Raw genomic sequence first — 21,676 nt, 5'->3', positions numbered from 1 at the left:
AAGTGAGGTATAACTGTGTTATATCTGTGTTAACATAGGCATATATATCAAAATAATATTCGGATGCAGGTGTGACCCATCAACCATACGAGCCACCGGGTGTAAATTACCCTGCCACGGTGACGAGTCGGTATACGGTCGGCGGCGTCGGAAACGGGGTAGATTCCCCATCTCCTTGCCTCTTAACAACTTACCTGTTAAACCAGCAGTTCCAATGGCGTAAAGACTTCGTATTTATCTTTCTGAATTTATGTTGACTACTTGAATGGTACAATGCGACACTGAATACATAAACACTCCATTTAACGCAGCTGAGCGAAAGTGAACCAAAACAATACGCCCGCCATTAACAGGAAATTGTGAGTTCTCCCATCATGCATCCGACGTTGGTTCAGTGATGCGGAGAATCAGACGGATGACTGCGATCCAGAGATCTAGATGTACTATCAACGTTGATTGGACAACGAGGGAGTTCGTGTACCGTACACCATCGTGTGGGGATAGCGAGTGTATGCAGCTCGAATTATGCACGACGAATTCCAAGTGTTTAGTATTTTTTTAGAATACAATCATCTTAGGGAAATTAAATATTTCAATGTGCCGCTCAACGTGGTCTGTTTTTGTTGTTGCTAAGAGGGATAGATTGCAGAATTTTGAAAAAATCCTAAAGATCAGTAGCATAAAAGGGAAAAATATAACACACAGTGAAAATAACAATAAAAAAAAGTACCGGCAAATTCATCGCCTGACCCATAGTTTCTAAAAGTCCGCTTCGAAAAATGCGTGACGGGATCTTACATTTTAACGGCATAACTTTTAAATCGAGCGGTATAAAAAAAATGTTTTTTCAAAATTTTGCCTAAGATGGGGCATAATTTATAGCAATTTTACTACCAACATGTCACGGTTTTTGACACTCTCGCTCTGGCCTCACACGTTTACAAAGAAAACCAGAGGCGGTGGCACGAAATTTTGTAGGGGGGGGGGGGTGTGACCTGCTCACCATCCCTCGCCCTTAAGGCGCGACGTTCATAGGGGGTCCGGGGCGTGCTTCCTCTTAACAATTTAGACCCTACGCTATTTCCTGCATTTTGAGAGGCAAATTTAGAAGACACAAATGTTTCAGCTTGATTTTAGGGGACAGAAATTTTTTTAATTTAAGCTGTTGTTTTTTAATTTGCATAATCAAGCACATGCTGTTTATCCCAATCTGATAACCAGATTTGTTCATAAGATAAATAAACATTGACAAAGCAAATAAACCAATGCATGTACAGAGATGTTATATAATGCCTGCTGCCCACTGTGGTCAATACTAGTAGCACAGCGCTCAATTCGTCAGTCTGTCGCCATCAACGGTCAGTGACATAAACACCACTTCCTACTTCCGGTACACAAAACCTGCAATCCTCGCCTCAAAATGGGTCCCGGTTCTGGTGAAAACAAGGACGATAGGACGTTATGGGTTGGAAATTTAGATACTAAAGTCACCGAAGACGTATTGTATGAGCTGTTTGTTCAGGTATGGTAGCGTTCCAAGTAATATTATAACAAAATTACGAAATGTGCAAAGATCGTTTGTGCTGCTAAAATATATTGTTTGAATTTCGACTAAAAGCTCGCATGGCATTTCTTTAATTATACAGTTTTATAGCAAGCATCAACTATCTCAATACATTCTATAAGCCAAAGGGTCTTTGAATAGGCAATGTAGAAATCCCAAGCCATTGTCATCGACTCAGTATCGACGAAATTGTTTGGTCCAACCAGTTACTAAAACCGTGGTCCCTCAACGGGGGCACACACATATGAACCTAACCCTACCTGTACCATACCCTCCATCTCTCCAAAATTAATTGTATATGCCCTAGATGATACCTTTAGTACTCTAGAGGTGTATATACAATTGGAAAGGGTGATTTAGGGTGAGGAGTACAAAGGAAAGTCTTTCGCAAATGTACATTTAAAAAATAATAGGTGTTTAGGGCTAGTGGGTCACAGAACAAGATCATTGATTGTAGCTAAGAACATATGAGTAAACATACCAAGGGACCGTGTATACCATGGCTGTGTTTGTAGTTTTTACAATGTAGACTGACACACCATCTATGATCACCAACATCCTAGCTCAGTTATTGTTGGTTTTCCCACACACTAATATAAAGAACGTAAAAAGTTCGGCTGCAGTGTGCACTAAGTGACAATAAGTACAAAGGATGTCAATAAAAGGTGTTTTTGAAATTAGTAAAGTCACAATCATGTGAGAAGTACCTATAGTCTTTGTATTGATGCAGTGTACAGGAGATAAATATGCAGGGTTTCATATGTTTACAAAGTAGGCTAAAAGATGAACTGGAACAGGAAGTCACTAAAAGTCAAAAGATTTTTTCGTTAGTGTGAGGGGGGAGAGTTGGTTAGTGTAGGAGAAAACAGGTGTTAATCCGAAAAAAACATAAAACCTTTCAGTTCATAGATATTTATTTCTATAATGAGTCTTCGTAGTACGCAGATCAATACAGCACAATTTATTAAACATAGCTACATGTATAAAATAAGACAACACCATCTCATAGTAGGAGTATGTAGATATAATTGTAGATATATTGTAATGTATTCCCATATGTTTAAAGGGGAACTAAATAGAGCCTATTTTGGTGTTTGTATTTATCAAGTTATGTATATTGATTATAAATTTGAAAAAAAAAATTAAAAAAAATGATTATCTTCAGAGTTATGATGATTTAAATATGAGAAACCATAAACCTGCGAAGGACTTCCGTTTGCGCCATCTTGCCATAAAAAAACGCCCTCATCAGGTATAAACAGGTAAGGTAACAAAGCATGATGACGAAATAGTATCTGATTAAATATAAGCAACTTAGGGAGTCATAGTTGGCTGGACTGGTGAATTGACTTCTAGTCGAGGTTGTTTCGACTTTTACGTTAATGTTATTTACAAGCGTATCAACATACAAACATTATGGATGTGCGATTGATCGAGCCAGGCATTTTGTTTTGTTTTTTGTCTAACTGTCTAATAAATGCTGTTTCCAGTACTGCACTGTGCGGCGTGCAAATTATTCAAAGTATGGATGCAGGAGTATGCAATCATGAGTTCGTAGGATGGTGGTGGAAACATTTTCGTCCATGTATTCACGGGGCTACACTGGCAAATCATGGGACAAGTGTCACAGGAACACCAAGCAAATTGTTCGTGTAATTTGGAATAAAACTATCATCCGAACAAGGGGCATCGTCGACGATATACTCTCATCACTCACACTGGACTGATCTGAATCTTCACAGTATACCGTACTTCCATGATCATAAGCCCGGAGGCATGAACACGCAAGGGAAAATTATCCAAAAAAGTCATTCGTTCACCACGCCGGGCTCGGGAAAATAATACTTATTTTTTTTTTAAAATGCGTCATTGATTTGAACGACACTTACAATGAAGAAACAAACATGTTCATAAAAACACACACATTTTATTACAATACGATTTACATACCATCTGAATTTACGGTGAAATAATGGGTAGGGTCTGTGAGGAAACAGTGGACGAAGGCATTTATCATTATCTTCGTTTTGGTATGTTTTCGATCGTACGCAAACTCTCGACGCAAAGCAATTTTCCACCATCAGGTTTTTCAGCACGATTTGACCTGGAACAACTTCCTTTGACATAACAGGTCATGTCTTTCATTAACCAATCAAAATGATGTGTCGTAATGATGAAATTTTCCGATGATTTTTTAACGCAATGCGGAAGTGAATTACCACAATGTTAAAATGCGATCTGTAGCACTGATTGCAACGAAAAAACAATGATTTTTTTTCCCTAAAAACTGGCGATTCGCAATTTCCGAAATATAAATGACGGTTAACAGTAACCGTGGGTAAACTGAGTGTGGAGGAAGAATTTAAACACCTTTCTTGGTCGCCAACATGTCACATCGTTCAAACCCTAGGCCTTTCATGATAGTCTCAAAGTAAACCATGCCCAATAACCAGGTACACGACTTAACGATCACATTTTTGGCTTTTCGAAAGCTACTACTCAAAGAAATAGGGATTACCGGTACTCCAGAATTGCAACATCGGGGTTCATCCTGAGTAAATGACAGAATAGAAAGCATGCGAACCACGTTGTGTACATTCGCCATGCACTCTGAAATTAATGCGAGTTTTCTCATAAAACTAAAAGCATGAACCAAACTACCATGCCAATCACGATTATTATGAAATGAAACCCACCTTTTACACGCATATTATAATCGTGAATGCTCTCAACTCGATAAATACCAAGTAAAAATATAGGAATGGGCTTCATACTCGAGAGGGACTTACGATCGGGGGAAGTACGGTACTTTAACGCAATTGGGCTTTCACTCTCAGAATACTGTGGTTCAAATGCATAAGGCTCTAACCCAAGTTTTAAAAAGCACATTGTGCATATAAAAGTTGAGTTTATACTAGTAGTACACAATGCTTGGCAGCATGAACGGCTATGTACAATGGCGTATACGAATACGATCAGATACTAAAACGTCATAGCTTTGAAAATATGTTCGTTCGTTATTTATTCCCCTCCATGAATGGCCTCCATGGTGTTTAATTGCAAGCATTTCAAATGCCTATCCAAGCTACAGTTATAATTAAAACAAACTTAAACCACTGCAATATTATTTCGAATACAGTTTAGAACATACACAACTATAAATTAAGGCCGCATTTAGGTTCGCTTTAAATGTCAGTGAATATTGTAATTTATCATGCATAATTATATCCTGTAGTTTATAGTGACCTAACTGCTGTACTTTCCAAAGTCAGTGTTGTGTCAATAGATAAATAAATAAAAATAAATAAATGTATTGTCTATTGTAAAGCTACAATGTTTGTTTTGAAAAATAGTTTGTTTCATTGAATGTTTACCTTACATTAATTAAATTTGTGACTATTGTTGTCTTAATTTTTGCATAGAATTATAATGATTTAATTTCAATATGTTTTTTGTGAGACAGTTTTGTGAAAAACCCAGAACAAAAATAAAAGAAAATGTTGATGTTACGCAGGGAGAGGTGTTCTTCCCAGCAACATGTTCAAGCATCATGACTCGCTTGCATATGAAATATGTGTCAATGTATTATTTTTTCTTCCAACAAACCTAGCGTCACATTTGTGGTACTTGAAAGAGTCTGGAGAGAACACTCATTTTGATGACAACCATAAGGTTTCCATCCCTGGTTCCCTGCGAATTATATGCTAATAATATTGAAACTTTCTTTTCAAGGCTGGTCCGCTAATTGATGTGAAAATAGCGAAAGATAAAGAAGGTAATCGTCGTAATTATGCATTCGTTGAATTCAAACACGACGTCTCGATACCATATACAATACAGCTGATGAACGGGATTCGGGTGTACGATCGACCACTGAAAATACAATGTCGGCCGAATAGTAAGCACGATTTCGCACAGAACATGGGACGAAACAGTCCTCAACAACAGGACGGGTATGGAAGTCGGCAGCAAACACCGAATACTAGCGGCAATGCAGGAATTCTACCATCACCGCATATGCAAATGCAAATGCCACCAGAACATTCTTCGTTTCACCGATCACATTCTATGCCGGCGAATCTTTCAACGTTTGCTAGTCAGAGATCGATGCAGCAGCCAAGTCACTATCAACATCGACAACAGTACAGGTCAGATCAGCGCCAACATTTCCGACAACAGTTTCAAGGCTCCGCAACAGATATGGGTTATCAGTCACAACAAAGAAGACCTATGACTCCATCACAGGTTATCGCTATGAATCAACAACAATACCGACCACCAAATATACCCCAGCAACCATGGCAACCATCCAGTCAACGAGGACATTATGGTTATCGATAAATGATATAATTTTCTGTCACATATTCATTAAATTCTTGTTTAATTTTCTTTTTACGTTAAATAATTGATTTAACAGTTTTGATCAACACTGCCTTGCAGGTATGGCTTCATAGTTTATGCTTGATTTCAACACGTCTTGGTGTTATCTCTGTGTCCACCATAAATGTAAACATGAACAAAAAAGGGTCTTCCTTTGTCATCTGTTTGTCATAGCAGAATTAAAAAAAAAAATAATTGTTTTTTCAATCGAGTACAATGTAAGACATATTATATCTGCATTTTGAGTTGGATTCCAATTTTGTGTGATGGGCAAGCATCAAAAAGGTTTTGGATTTTGTACAGTTCATGAGAAATCTTTTTCAAAACAATTTCTGAAATCAGATTTAGAAAAAGTTCATATACCGGCAGAGATCTGTTTAAATAAGGAAACTGGCACAGCGCCCTCATGCCATGGCCATGCGCCCCCTTACCCTGGGGACCAGTCTTCAACTGTGACCTGTCTGATAGTAATTTTGGCCCCAAGGAAGCCATAGAATGCTCCATTTTAATTTAGAATTATCAAAAACTCCACACCCTGGTAGGGAAAACTATCTCCGCCACTTGGTGGCGCCGCTAAATTGCAGTGCTCTTTCTTGCAGTTTTATATAATTATTCCAGAAAAAAACCTGACCTGATAAGACACATAAAGTGCCTTGAGTGATTACAACAATAACAATTATGTTTCATTTGGTGGTTAGACTGTGACTTTCAGTACAGGCTAGCTTCAGTGCATCAATATTTCAGGATTTGTTGTCATGCCAACACATTTTCTCATTTTTATGGGATCACAGTAGTCAGGGGGATTGTAACTTCAAGAAACAGAGATCTCAAAGTCATAGATCTCAAAGTCATCTTTTAATGCAGGTCCAATGCATACAAATACTGTAAAATACTTTATTTTAGCTGGAATTAATTTTCGCTGAAAAGACTTTTTGGGCGTTTTGTATGGAATTTATTTTTACTGAATCATTCCTTCAGCGAAAATAGCGAAAATTAATTCCAAGCGAAAATAAAGTATTTTACAGTACATTGTTTGCTTTTAATTTTACCTATTAAGCTACCCATACCCTGTATTTTCTCATTTCAAGATGTATCCTCTGTAGTTAGTTCAACAGAAAAATCAGTTACAATGAGTTTGTTGCTGCTCTAGCTACATCAAAACATAGATTCTCTTTTTAGTCTTTTCACCACCAAATTTTCTTGCCCAAATTTTTCTGCACTTTTTTTTTTTATATTTTTCAATATTTCTGGAGATGAACCCTAATTTTGGAGTCAACAGACACAATTTGAGTCAATATTCAGTTTTTATTTTTTTCCAAATTTTCTGAAGAAAATGCAGACTATAAACGGGAATATTTTGTGAATGTGTGATGAATAGAGAAAACTGGTGGTGAAAAGGTCAATGTCTGTGATTAAAGTGTGATGATGAGATCATTCATAATGCTTTATTTGAGTCTACCTATAAGGATATTACAGGAAATATTTGAAGGTCTAAATTTGTAGGAAATGTGTACCAAATATTGACTTATCAATGGTTTTTTAGTGTTTCCTTATTTTGGTCATTGCTTTTTCTTCCAATTATTTGTTTGTTTGTTATTACTGTGATGCTTTTAAGTATTTTTTCTGACATATGTGAATTCTTGGAATTCTTCTGTTGCAAATAAATGCACACAACAGTATTTGGATACAGATTTCATTTTCCTAAATTCTCTATAAAATAGTTGCAAGACTACAGTAAAATTTGAGACCACAGTAAAGTTTAGGTTGGATCTGATTCTCACAATTGGAAGCTCTGCTACATATTTATGTAGTCCATGGATTGAGCCAAATTCATTGTGTTTTTTTGTAACAGAGCCTCTGATTGGTTGACAAATCCCGAGTTGCTACATATTATTACAACACATGGTTTTAGTAACATGGCCTCTTATCGAGTTTTTTGTATGAAATTTCTATGTATATTTTGTATAGGCGGTCATTTGGAATGAGTAAACTGTGATTGATACTTATCTATCACATTTTGATATGTCATTTTTTAAAAGATCCTGAGATCACATCATTGTTTACATTGCTTACACTTTGTCTGGTGTTCAATAATGTGCTTATAGTTATACATAGTTTCTGTAAAGTACTATTTGGGCTGTTATATTTTCATTGTTTTTTATGAATCTCGTATAAAGAAGTATTTTCTGTTTCAAATTATTTGGAGAAAATGCTAAAAATCACTTGCAATTAAAAAGGGACAATGATTAAAATCATTTGCAAGTCAAAATTTCGTATTTCACCACAGACCCAGTAGAGATGAAAGATACAATTCTTCCATAAGGTCTATAATTCAACAGTACTTAGAACTTATGTAATTGACTTGAGTGTTTGTGTATAGTCAAAATAAACAAAGTATTTTAGTTTCATGTATGCTTCTATTAGAGCAAAGACAGAATTATTAAATATTCTCAAAAATACAAGATACCGATACAAGACGTTTGTGACTATGAAAATTATAAAAATACTTCAGCCCACCATTAATCCCCAGATCTTTTCATTCAAAGCTGGTCACAAAAGAATAAATTGACACTTGCAAATTTGATAAAATGTAATGGGGAGAACACTGATTGTCAACGTAATTTATCAGAATTATAAACCTAAACATTATATTTAGAGTGAGGTTACAAAATGTTTTGGTAATTCCAGGTTTTAGTAAATAGGGGAATTTTGTACTGATTGGACAAATACTGTATTGGCTACATTTTGTCAAAATCTCTTAAAAGTAACTTTTGATGTTCATGATTTTCAAAAAAACTCTTATATCTGTTTTGATACTGTTATTGGAGCCTGGTGAGAAACCCACATAGATGCCCAAATGCATTTTGGGTACATACCCATTGATGTTATCTGCATGCATGTAGGAATGTTTACTTTTAAATTTGTAAGTTTTTAAACATCCTACAACTTTTTTGACTTTTTAATAAAGAATACAACGAAGTGGGAAATGTTTTATTTTGTATTCATTTGCAAAAATAATGACTGATTAATTAATTAATTATGATCATTAGCTTTGTGACGTTACAATTCATACAGCAGTTTTTACAGCATGTGTGAAGAAATTGGTTGAAGTAAAAGGTACTTTTTATTTTGGTAAAATTTGCAAAAAATGTATAATGCGAACATGTTGAATGTTCTTTATTTTTATCCAAGGATTTGCAGTGACAATTTATCGAAACAGTGGATCAGAAATGATCAGAATCATCATGTATGAAATTCACATCGTTATTGCTGGATGTTAATCAACTGACCTTGGCATGGATTTTCTTTACTACACTTAAGATATCTTTTTAAAATGTTGCCCTTTAAAAATGTGCAATACAAAAAAAATGTGTACAGCTTGGGAACTAAAATCTGTATTAGAAGCCGTGGCTTCTATTAAAATGGTATAATGCAGCAGTTTATGGCTTCTATTATAGCATCTACACATATAAAAACTGGTGAATATTGGTTTCTCAATTGTTCAAAAAGAATGGGTGCGACTTCTTTTAAGGATGCAGCTTCTAATAGAGAGTTAATGGTAGTTATTCTTCAGAATCTCTCCCCCACACCCTATCGCATTTTGGCCAATGAACCCCCAACCCCATAAATCCTCTATCCTGTGACAGCACAGCTGGTGACCCCCAGCCTCTGACATTCCACTCAGTGACCATTGCCCCATTGACATTCCACTCAGTGACCATTGCCCCATTGACATTCCAGCCAGTAACCATTGCCCTTCGACATCCCAGCCAGTAACCATTGCCTTATTGACATTCCACTCAGTGACCATTGCCCCATTGACATTCCTGCCAGTAACCATTGCCCCATGACATTCCAGCCAGTAACCATTGCCCCATGACATTCCAGCCAGTAACCATTGCCCCATGACATTCCAGCCAGTAACCATTGCCCCATGACATTCCAGCCAGTAACCATTGCCCCATGACATTCCAGCCAGTAACCATTGCCCCATGACATTCCAGCCAGTAACCATTGCCCCATGACATTCCAGCCAGTAGTAACCATTGCCCCATGACATTCCAGCCAGTAACCATTGCCCCATGACATTCCAGCCAGTAACCATTGCCCCATGACATTCCAGCCAGTAACCATTGCCCCATGACATTCCAGCCAGTAACCATTGCCCCATGACATTCCAGCCAGTAACCATTGCCCCATGACATTCCAGCCAGTAACCATTGCCCCATGACATTCCAGCCAGTAACCATTGCCCCATGACATTACAGCCAGTAACCATTGCCCCATGACATTCCAGCCAGTAACCATCGCCCCATGACATTCCAGCCAGCAACCATTGCCCCATGACATAACAATTTCCAGCCAGTAACCATTGCCCCATGACATTCCAGCCAGTAACCATTGCCCCATGACATTCCAGCCAGTAACCTTTGCCCCATGACATTCCAGCCAGTAACCATTGCCCTATGACATTCCAGCCAGTAACCATTGCCCTATGACATTCCAGCCAGTAACCATTGCCCTATGACATTCCAGCCAGTAACCATTGCCCCGTGACATTCCAGCCAGTAACCATTGCCCAATGACATTCCAGCCAGTAACCATTGCCCTATGACATTCCAGCCAGTAACCATTGCCCTATGACATTCCAGCCAGTAACCATTGCCCTATGACATTCCAGCCAGTAACCATTGCCCTATGACATTCCAGCCAGTAACCATTGCCCCATGACATTCCAGCCAGTAACCATTGCCCCATGACATTCCAGCCAGTAACCATTGCCCCATGACATTCCAGCCAGTAACCATTGCCCCATGACATTCCAGCCAGTAACCATTGCCCCATGACATTCCAGCCAGTAACCATTGCCCCATGACATTACAGCCAGTAACCATTGCTCCATGACATTACAGCCAGTAACCATTGCCCCATGACATTACAGCCAGTAACCATTGCCCCATGACATTCCAGCCAGTAACCATTGCCCCATGACATTCCAGCCAGTAACCATCGCCCCATGACATTCCAGCCAGTAACCATTGCCCTATGACATCCCAGCCAGTAACCTTTGCCCTATGACATTCCAGCCAGTAACCATTGCCCTATGACATTACAGCCACTAACCATCGCCCCATGACATTCCAGCCAGCAACCATTGCCCCATGACATAAAAATTTCCAGCCAGTAACCATTGCCCCATGACATTCCAGCCAGTAACCATTGCCCTATGACATTCCAGCCAGTAACCTTTGCCCCATGACATTCCAGCCAGTAACCATTGCCCTATGACATTCCAGCCAGTAACCATTGCCCTATGACATTCCAGCCAGTAACCATTGCCCTATGACATTCCAGCCAGTAACCATTGCCCTATGACATTCCAGCCAGTAACCATTGCCCCGTGACATTCCAGCCAGTAACCATTGCCCAATGACATTCCAGCCAGTAACCATTGCCCTATGACATTCCAGCCAGTAACCATTGCCCTATGACATTCCAGCCAGTAACCATTGCCCTATGACATTCCAGCCAGTAACCATTGCCCTATGACATTCCAGCCAGTAACCATTGCCCCATGACATTCCAGCCAGTAACCATTGCCCCATGACATTCCAGCCAGTAACCATTGCCCCATGACATTCCAGCCAGTAACCATTGCCCCATGACATTCCAGCCAGTAACCATTGCCCCATGACATTCCAGCCAGTAACCATTGCCCCATGACATTCCAGCCAGTAACCATTGCCCCATGACATTACAGCCAGTAACCATTGCCCCATGACATTACAGCCAGTAACCATTGCCCATGACATTCCAGCCAGTAACCATCGCCCCATGACATTCCAGCCAGTAACCATTGCCCTATGACATCCCAACCAGTAACCTTTGCCCTATGACATTCCAGCCAGTAACCATTGCCCTATGACATTACAGCCACTAACCATTGCCCCATGACATTCCAGCCAGTAACCATTGCCCTATGACATTCCAGCCAGTAATCATTGCCCCATGACATTCCAGCCAGTAACCATTGCCCCATGACATTCCAGCCAGTAACCATTGCCCCATGACATTCCAGCCAGTAACCATTGCCCTATGACATTCCAGCCAGTAATCATTGCCCCATGACATTCCAGCCAGTAACCATTGCCCTATGACATTCCAGCCAGTAACCATTGCCCCATGACATTCCAGCCAGTAACCATTGCCCCATGACATTCCAGCCAGTAACCATTGCCCCATGAAATTCCAGCCAGTAACCATTGCCCTATGACATTCCAGCCAGTAACCATTACCTCATGACACTCCAGCCAGTAACCATTGCCCCATGACATTCCAGCCAGTAACCATTGCCCCATGAAATTCCAGCCAGTAACAATTGCCCTATGACATTCCAGCCAGTAACCATTGCCCTATGACATTCCAGCCAGTAACCATTGCCCCATGACATTCTAGCCAGTAACCATTGCCCTATGACATTCCAGCCAGTAACCATTGCCCTATGACATTTCAGCCAGTAATCATTGCCCCATGACATTCCAGCCAGTAACCATTGCCCCATGACATTACAGCCAGTAACCATTGCCCCATGACATTCCAGCCAGTAACCATTGCCTCATGACATTACAGCTAGTAACCATTGCCCTATGACATTACAGCCAGTAACCATTGCCTCATGACATTCCAGCCAGTAACCATTGCCCTGTGACATTCCAGCCAGTAACCATTGCCCTATGACATTCCAGCCAGTAACCATTGCCCCATGACATTACAGCCAGTAATCATTGCCCCATGACATTCCAGCCAGTAACCATTGCCCCATGACATTCCAGCCAGTAACCATTGCCCCATGACATTCCAGCCAGTAACCATTGCCCCATGACATTCCAGCCAGTAACCATTGCCCCATGACATTCCAGCCAGTAACCTGATCCATGTACCCGTATACATGATCACACATGGAACACAATGCATCATGGCAACCATCCTCAGCATACAAATATGTGTTCCTAATTGAGTAATTTGCCAATTTATAAAAACTGTATAACCAAAATGACTTTTTTTCTGAGACCGTGTATCGTAATGCTTACATTGGAAATTGTATTTATAGGATACTACTGTAAAAGGGTTAATTATTCACTGGGTTTTAATTTTGCTTATTTCGCTGACTGGAAAATGCGCTAAATTAAAACCCAGTGAATATGTAAAATTGAGCATAGAACACATTATCTAAATGATAAAACTGTGAATTTAAAACTCACCGAATATGTCTGAAATGTTAAAACAGTGAAATTTAAACCCAGTGAAAATTAGTCATTTTACAGTATAATAAAACAATTTATATGCGTTGTGTCATTTGAATCGCTTAGTTTTCACGAACTCGATGTAAACATACTTGCTCAACAAACTACTCTAGTCGTAATGGGACGTGACTAAAGGCTGCCGATGGTAGTAAATTTTGTAGACAAGTGAATCGGTCTGTGTTGTGGGCGGGCCTTACGTGCGGGTCAGTCTGCGCATGCGAGTTCTCGTGGCAATGCACTGAATTCTGGGAGACAGCCAATCAGTGACAGAAAAGAATTACGTGCTCCCTACGTAGTTGCATTGCGATTCGCCAGGCCATTCTTGAGTGTACTCAAAGTAGTTTCAGAGACTGAGACAAAAACAACGCATTTGACTAAAAACCATTATTTTTTTATTTTTTTAATATGCATAATTAACGTCGTATGTTCAATTGATATCTAGAACTTATCAAGATCCCATACCAGGAAGTAGATGCAATATAATAAGATTCAAATTTGTTGATTTAATCTGATTTATAATGATCGTTGACTCATTATCATAAAAGTGTATAATGCTGTAGCAGTGAAAAGCATAAGGCTGGGGATGTCATAAACGTTTTATAAATATATTTTTTATAGTGATTGTTGTACCAGAAACCGTTTAAAGTTTTCTGTGCTGTGATGAGTCAAATCTCATTGAAATCAAAATGATTACGATAGTTGAATTCAAACTGACTAACCCGGAAACAAAATGATAAAATCATCAATTAATATTAATGAATCAGTACAACACCGTCCAATCAGCAAGCCCTTCATTATGAATAAGTGGGCGGTCACAGTTGTCATGCCATGATAATATAGAGCTCTGGCACCACTCATTTTTCAAATTGTTATAAAATTGTTTATAAATTATGGTACAGCAATCTGCCTTTCACTGTAGTTCATCAGTGTAAACAAATCGTCCATTCAAATAATTGTACGTAATGCATATATTAAAGCGTACGCTCGTACTCGTGTAGAATAGTTGTTTATTTGCACCTTACTGCGTGGCTGTGACTGTAGCGCTTTTTCAGTAACTATTTTAAATACCAGATAATTATTTTTAAAGTGGGGAAGGGGGAGTCATCACCTGCGCATGCGCATAATTGAGTCCCAAGCAACGATAACAACACACGCTAAAACGCAAAGGCTCATGGGTAGACACTTGTTTGTGAAGAGTGACACGATATGGCCATCTGACGCACGCGCAGGTGACGACTCCTCCACTTTAACTTTATCCACTTTTATTCAGCAACACATGTTTGATATTGACTATGCTGATATACAACACATAACACATTATTCTTTATGGATTGGATACGGCTTTTACGGCCCGAGGTCATGCGAGGGTGCGTAAGCCGTACGACCGAGGTATCCAGTTCATACAAGTTTTATCATATACCTTATGGTGTAATTACAATTTTATTACGACGTAACCTCAAACAGACGGCGTAAAATGGCGCGTTTTGTTTTGATTGATGAAAAACATGCGCTTGGCCGGGCGTGATCCGGCAAATTATTGCCCCGATGTGAGGGCGCACTTCCCATAGCGTTACGAGGCCGGTAATACGAGGTATGTGATAAAGTACGCTAAGCTGGTTTGAAGAGAGCCTCGTGAAATGGAATAAAAGACAATATATCCTTTCGTTTATGCAAATCACACCCCAACACTCAACCAAACCCCAATGACCACGCCCATATTCCAGAAACCACGCCCAAACGTAACTCGATGTTCAAGTAACATTTAACAAAACTTCATACATTTTTGTTTTGGTGAACGGCCACATTTAGTAACTCGAGCTTTTAATAAACAGTTAACCGAACATCAAGTTACGGGCATCATAGATTTGTTGTTTTGGTTTAACGTTTAATTTAATAACTCGAATTTTGATTAACTGTTAACCGAACTTCGAGTTGCGGAAAACATAAAACGTTAAACAAGACAACAAATTTATGTTGCCAGTATCTCAAAGTTCGGTTAACTGTTAATTAAAGTTTGAGTTAATAATGTGGATCTCTCCAAGTTCAACTAGATTACGTCAGGAGACGATAGCAACCACATGTACTAAGATATCGACGTCTTAGTGCGGGAATTACAGAAACCAACCAACTGTCGAACCACAATTGCTATCACAGTAGCCAACAAGTGTACTTCTAGTTACGGAATGTACTCCTTAATTGCAATTAATAATTGTTCACTTATTCACTACAATTAACGCGTATTAATTAGCTAATATACGATTTGTGGGTTTCAACGGCGGGTGATATTTTGTTAGATTACGTCAGTGACGATCATGCAGGACTGCTGGCTCATTTGAAGTTCATCGTGTAACTTCCGAGGGGGAGGGGGCAACACTAGGACTAAATAGCGCCCCTACGCCGATGCTAATGCGCTTAAAGCGCGGCGGTCGTCGCGCAGCGCGTGTTCGAATTTCAAGTAAACAACCAATGTATTTTACATGTGTTGTATATGTCGCTATGAGTCCCATATCGAACCAGACGTGGCTCGACGACCACCGTCCTTTAAGTAATATATATCACGTTCAGTCAAATGCGATATCTTACAACACTGTCTCACTCCTCAGATAGGTATGATCGGTATGAGCATATGCATAAAGAAGTGAAGCGAAGTGACAGTGAAGTGATTGAGACACTAAAGACAACGTCAGTATGGCTGGAGCTACCATCGTGTTAGTCGAGATTTATAGTAACACAGTTGTATCGAAATAATATAATCCACGTAATCCTAAAAGAAAATCTGTCGCCAACTTATTATAATACCCCCTCATTTACCATGGAAACAACGGATCGAGCACATCTGCGTGATATAAAAAGTGACCTTTGACTTTTATCCCCGAAGAATGCGTCTTGTTAAGTAAAAACTACGACAGTTCTAATCGATGTATTTTTTTGATAACTTTTGTAGCGTGGCACGATTTCGTGTAATTCAGTTGCTCCATTCTACGCGGCAAAGTCGCCATTCTCACGCTGGTTATGTAGTGCGTCGCGATGACGTTACGCACGCAGCATGGTAGTGACTGGCATATACCGTAACGGTCAAACCCATTGTGGTGGACGGGCTTTATCGACAATTTTAACAGATTCATTCCGATGTAGACATCCTCCATGCGAAACATTCTAATACGCCGTGCCGATTTTAACACGCCCCTCGCCACGTCCATTGACAGAACGTACGCTGGACCCGTTGGGTATGGCGGATAAAACTCGTACGACCACTCTTCCTCGCTTACGTACCATTTATTCCATGTCTTGCGTATCGGTTTCGATTGTACGTACACGTAGCCGACGGCGTATCCTTCTCGCGGTGCCTCGCTCAGAAGCGGTATGAGGTTATCCAAGTTGACAAATACGTCATCGTCAACTTTCATGACGTACTTCGCATTTGGGCAGTACGTGACCGCCCAGCGCAGCAGCATCATCGTTTTCAGGGTGAGATTATAGTACGAGTCATCAAAATCCAAAACTACTAAATCCATAAACGTATCACTCTCCAGTTTTAAGGTGTTCAAAATACTTGAGACATTTACAGTTGGCCTGCCCATGACAAACACATGCCTTATTTGGTAACCATCGACTTCTTTTAATCGTCCACGGACATTTCTGATGACGGCTCTTTTGTCAGCTTTCAGTGGGGAAATCGGGGTCATCATTAAAACAAAAACATTGTTTATGCTTCGGGGAACATTGCAAATGCCACTGGGGTTAAATAGATACGGAAAGTCAAAGTTATTGACGTTACTTCCTGTTAATGTATAATTGCTTAATATCGCAGAAAACTGTTCCTGTGTCTTGGTTATTGACCACTGAGTTGGATCCGAAAACTCATCATCGCCCGAACCAGCAAAGTAAGAGCTAACGTCATTGGTCAGCTCTGTCGACGCCGTCACGGATTCTTCCAATAGCTGCTTTGATTCAAGTAACTGATACAGCGTAGCCATCAAAATAAACACATTGCATGAAACTAGAAGAAACAGTAACAAAACGTTTCTTTTTCTTCCTGTGTTCCTGTATTTCTTTGCCATTTTCATCTACTGATAACATTACATTTGTGCCAGATTCCATATTTTCTAATAAAAAAACACAAACAATGACACGTTGTTAGTTGTATGTTCTAAGTTGTAGAGATTATATCACCTTCGTCGCCTATCAGCGTCGTGTTCGACCAGGGCTCCACGCGACGTACGGGTCGTCACCTCACGTTTTTTTTATATGTGGGTCGTCATTATCAATGTTTTGGTTTAGAGGTGTGTAGCATTTATTTACTTTTCACACGTCCTTATATTCAAAGCCAGATACCGAAAAGGCTGAATAAATTGCTGATTCTTAATGACAGCAACATGGTAAAGCATGCGCGTGTAACTTGAAACTTAAATCAACTGTCATTTGAACAATACAGATACTTACCACCATTCATTTGTAGTTTTTCATGTCAGTGACCCCCAGCTTACATAGTGTATGTGGTAACGAGGTAAGCCAAGTAGATCGCTGAAAACACTTTTGTTTAGAAGTGGGTATATACATAAAAAAATGGTTTAAAATTGAGTATGGTTTACGAGAGGTGGGCTGCACACCTCTATCCACTTAATGGCCCAGACGAAGACACGCTATGGCCGTCTGCCGCATGCGCAGGTGACGACTCCCAAGATAAACCAAAGACTATGGGAATATATTCTCCAGTGTCTTTGTTTAAACATAATTTGAACGCTCCTTCTCGGTGACTGTGGTGCTTTAAATGGTTTGGCCGTCGTGTCACGCATACACGAAATATGGGTCCCACATTAACAACTGAAAGATATTGTTTTTGATTGTTGCATAGATCAACGCGTACGAAAAGAGATTATACCGGTGGTTGAACTTGGTAATACCTGCGACGATTACAACATATCGAAAGACTTTTAAGGAGCCACAGTCACGCGTGAAGTAGCGCTTGTAGGTATTATATGTTCATTTCAAACTTACTACACACTTTGAAAATAATTGTACTTTGATGCTGCAGCATTATAATTTGTTTAGAACGAATATAATATGGCCGACTGGTGGCCATTTTGTTTTAACGAATGCTTTCCATAGATGCCTGACATGGCTTGTTATTATGGTACATATATACATATTCCCGTCTACTTACAGTGAAAATTGACAAAACTGTGGTATTATGTCATGACTTGTTATCTGCATATATATATTTGTGGATAATTACGGAGTCAATAAACATTTTAGAATAAACTGCGAGACAATTGACGTATACTTTTAGCGTACAGATCACCTTTATTTTGACTTATCTTGAAGTGTCACTTTATACTGCGAAGCACGTGATCAGCTCATAATGACATACATGGCGTAATGTGATCAGCTAATAAGGTCATGGTCATGACACGTGATTGTGTAGCCCTAACTCTATGAATTAAAGTACATGAAATATTTAGCAAAGTCAAAAATACAACATCTACATGTTTAATTTCCATAATAATTTAACAACAATTTAACCAACGTATATACAAAATGGTAAAAAATTGAGATTTGACCACGTTGATAGTAATTTATGCGACAGTTTGTAAATATATGCTAAACCAGAAAATGGCCAACTTTGTCAATAAACTAATAGTATATAGTGTGATCACTTATTTTTCTAAGTAGTGTCTCTTGTGTGCGACCAGGTGCCATTTAATATCATAGAAAGTAATTTCAAACATTCCCCATGCAACCAAGAAGTAATATAACATTTTCAACACGACTTTAGGTGTTCATACTTTAGACAATTCATCAAAATATCACTCTTATGAATATGACGAACACGCCGTACTTATGAGCCCAATTGTAAATTTAAAAGCTAACGATAAACAAAACACTTTTTATTTCATTAGTAGCGCTTCGAACAATTATTTACAGTTCAGTTATTTTATATTTTTAGACGGTTATGTCCTTGTAAAATTACTTTTTGGTGACGTGGTAAACAAATAATCACGACAAACTCACACTGCATATGTCATTTTATCTATATATAAAGGTATTTACAATGTCACTTATTATACTATCGAACTGAGAATATATCCAAAATGTAGGAAAATGAGAAATTAGTTGTCCTAATGAGCCATGTTTTGCCAAATTTGGTTCTGTTTGCGGCTTGTCATTTACCTGCAACAATATATATATTCACACTTTGATTCATGAATGGTCATCCCCGTGTACAAATCATAATTGCAGGTTATTTAAGATTTTGATCAGGAATTTGTTTTAAAGGAAAGACGAAAGGCAACTGAGTTTGCATATATGTTCATATCTGGACAAAGTATACGTGGCAACGTACTTGTTTTGATACTAATTATATATTTTATTATAAAATGATTCCTTGTAGAATAATGATGCCCATAAACTGAAATATATACCAGGCTTTAACCAATAAAAATGTAATTTATATTGAACTTTGCCCTCTCATAATATTAGAAAAGCTACACATTTGACACATAGAGTACACACTAAAAGCTTTCCAAAGATATCTTACATGATCAGCATTGACTTGTTGGTGCCGATATTTCCATGGCCCATGAACTAACAGTGTCAGAACACATCGCAGACTTTTAGAAAGCATCATTGAAAAAGGGAATGTCAGATGGAAATGAAACTTCAAACACAAGTCAATAAATAACCACCAACTTTCATATCTATTCTATGAAACATTAATATAAAACATCAATGTGAATAAAATCAAAAAGATTGAAAAAATGTCAAAGTTTGAGCACAAATCAGTGTTATTATTATACTAGCTATAAAAAGATCACAAACCTAAAAACAAAAGCAAACAAAAAATACAAGAGCGCCGGGTACCTTAACAGGTGAGCAATGAGGTGGTAACAGGTTCAATCGGCAGTGTATTAATTAGACTGAAATATACCAACTAAGCTGCTTGTCCCACACACAGCTGCTGCGTACATGGACGCGTTATATGAGTTTAACTGTAAGTGATGATAATTTTTCGTCGAAAATGAAAACAATTGTGTTATTATACCTCATATGGAAGATCTTCACATTGACTTTACAGAACAAGACCACGTAATGGTCAACAAAACAGATTAATAATGAAAATCGAGAGACTTTGAGTTCATTTTGTCGCATGCGCAATTACTTTTACGAAAATGGCGTCTGCAACAGATCCTTGTGTTCGTTTTATGTTATGTTCATTTTGTTACTATAATTACACACATAGTTACTGTAGCATCGCTCAATATTCGGTTTAATGATCCGAAGCGGCGTAGCCTAGGTCAATAAGTATTAACTGCTTATTAAAACACATATATGTTTGTGTTGGTAGTACGTAAATTAATAATCACAGCACGCGTGTATAAGTGTATATCATTTTTCATTGGTGCTTTGATAGATACAATCGAAACTAATTTACATAATGCGTGAACGATTTCCCGTGTCTCAAAGTCGGCTATCGGAACCTCCCTAGCAATACCCTGCCCATTTAAAAACAAAGTTGACAGTTATCATGACAAAACAACACACTATAGTCTGTTGACAGAACACTTGGCGATTCACTATATAAAACAATGGATAAATAGTTATAATGCTTTGTATATATTTTTTATGAAAATATATTGAATTTGACTTGTAGCACTTACCCTGTCACACATTTCTGTAGAGTTCCAGTACCCGTATATATTCGAACACCGAGCAAACGCACACCAATGAGGTCATGGCTGAGCGCAACCACTTTTTAAAACCAGTCTGACCTAGCTGGCGCGTGGTTCCAAATATCACGATAAACAGATCAGACAGCAGTGCACACGGTAGGGCTAAAAGGAGACAGCAGCATATGCCTAAGAAGCGTGAGCAAATTTCATTATGAATAATAGACGCATTAGCTACTATAATCGGTCGGCCAATCCAGCTCGCACTACCATCGCCGCCTGTCACAATTGAAAACACAGCTGCAAGCAGCAATACTCGACCTGGGCAAATAGGTTGTTGAACCCACGTTGCTGTGAATAGGTTAGTGGTTGCTAGAAACATACCCACCTTTAACAAACCTTTACGAAAACGAACGTATATTCGAAAACATTGGGTAGGAACTTTTGAACTGGTTGCTATAGGTTGTTAAGTGTCAAAAACGTGTTGGATGCCTTGGACACTGGCTGGGTTGCTGCGGGTTCGCCTGTCTTATCGCTCTGATGACTATTGACTTTACCCCTCTGGTAGCAAACCTCTATCTAAAATGGATTTGCCCGTAATAATTGTATGCATAATGAGGTCACGTGACCATATCATTCCTAACTTTTGTTCAAGAGAATAGAACACTGACTCAAATATGATATATTATTCTGTGCTATTTTTAGCATTATGAGAGAGAGAGAGAGAAGCCATGGTGTTACTGGCCATAATTCCCAAATGC

The 21,676-nt window shown here is 38.9% G+C and overlaps 4 protein-coding genes across 4 annotated transcripts in view; 2 read left to right on the top strand and 2 right to left on the bottom strand.

Moving 5' to 3' along the window:
* Positions 1-356, bottom strand: part of LOC146745916 (peroxidasin homolog) — a 48,176-nt gene extending 47,820 nt beyond the window's left edge. The window contains exon 1 of the mRNA XM_085498809.1: positions 195-356. The gene's annotated coding sequence lies outside the window, so the exon portion shown is untranslated. The remainder of the gene's footprint in view (positions 1-194) is intronic.
* LOC100366335 (beta-1,3-galactosyltransferase 1-like) overlaps positions 1-21,676 on the top strand; it is a 414,782-nt gene that overhangs the window by 213,000 nt on the left and 180,106 nt on the right. The gene's annotated exons all lie outside the window — the stretch shown is intronic.
* On the top strand, positions 1,382-8,352 carry LOC102801539 (uncharacterized). The gene is made up of 2 exons (XM_006823120.3): positions 1,382-1,522; positions 5,297-8,352. Exons 1-2 carry the CDS (start codon positions 1,421-1,423, stop codon positions 5,903-5,905), a joined length of 711 nt encoding a protein of 236 aa, XP_006823183.1. The 5' UTR covers positions 1,382-1,420; the 3' UTR covers positions 5,906-8,352.
* LOC144362323 (beta-1,3-galactosyltransferase 1-like) lies at positions 15,936-21,119 on the bottom strand. The gene is made up of 2 exons (XM_085499648.1): positions 20,907-21,119; positions 15,936-17,354 (listed from the first exon to the last, which is right to left on the bottom strand). Exon 2 carries the CDS (start codon positions 17,313-17,315, stop codon positions 16,149-16,151), a length of 1,167 nt encoding a protein of 388 aa, XP_085355774.1. The 5' UTR covers positions 17,316-17,354; positions 20,907-21,119; the 3' UTR covers positions 15,936-16,148.

Source organism: Saccoglossus kowalevskii, chromosome 5 (genome assembly GCF_978046115.1).
Source record: "Saccoglossus kowalevskii chromosome 5, keSacKowa6.1, whole genome shotgun sequence".
In the NCBI taxonomy this organism is placed as follows: Eukaryota; Metazoa; Hemichordata; class Enteropneusta; family Harrimaniidae; genus Saccoglossus; species Saccoglossus kowalevskii.
This window is presented reverse-complemented; position numbering and strand designations above follow the sequence as displayed.

What these genes read in the sequence shown, in the direction of transcription:
- LOC102801539 (XM_006823120.3), top strand. Translation starts at nt 1,421, where the DNA reads ATGGGTCCCGGTTCTGGTGAAAACAAGGACGATAGGACGTTATGGGTT. An exon ending in TGTATGAGCTGTTTGTTCAG is followed by an intron (nt 1,523 to 5,296) that starts GTATGGTAGCGT and finishes TTTCTTTTCAAG; the next exon opens with GCTGGTCCGCTAATTGATGT.
- LOC144362323 (XM_085499648.1), bottom strand. Translation starts at nt 17,315, where the DNA reads ATGAAAATGGCAAAGAAATACAGGAACACAGGAAGAAAAAGAAACGTT.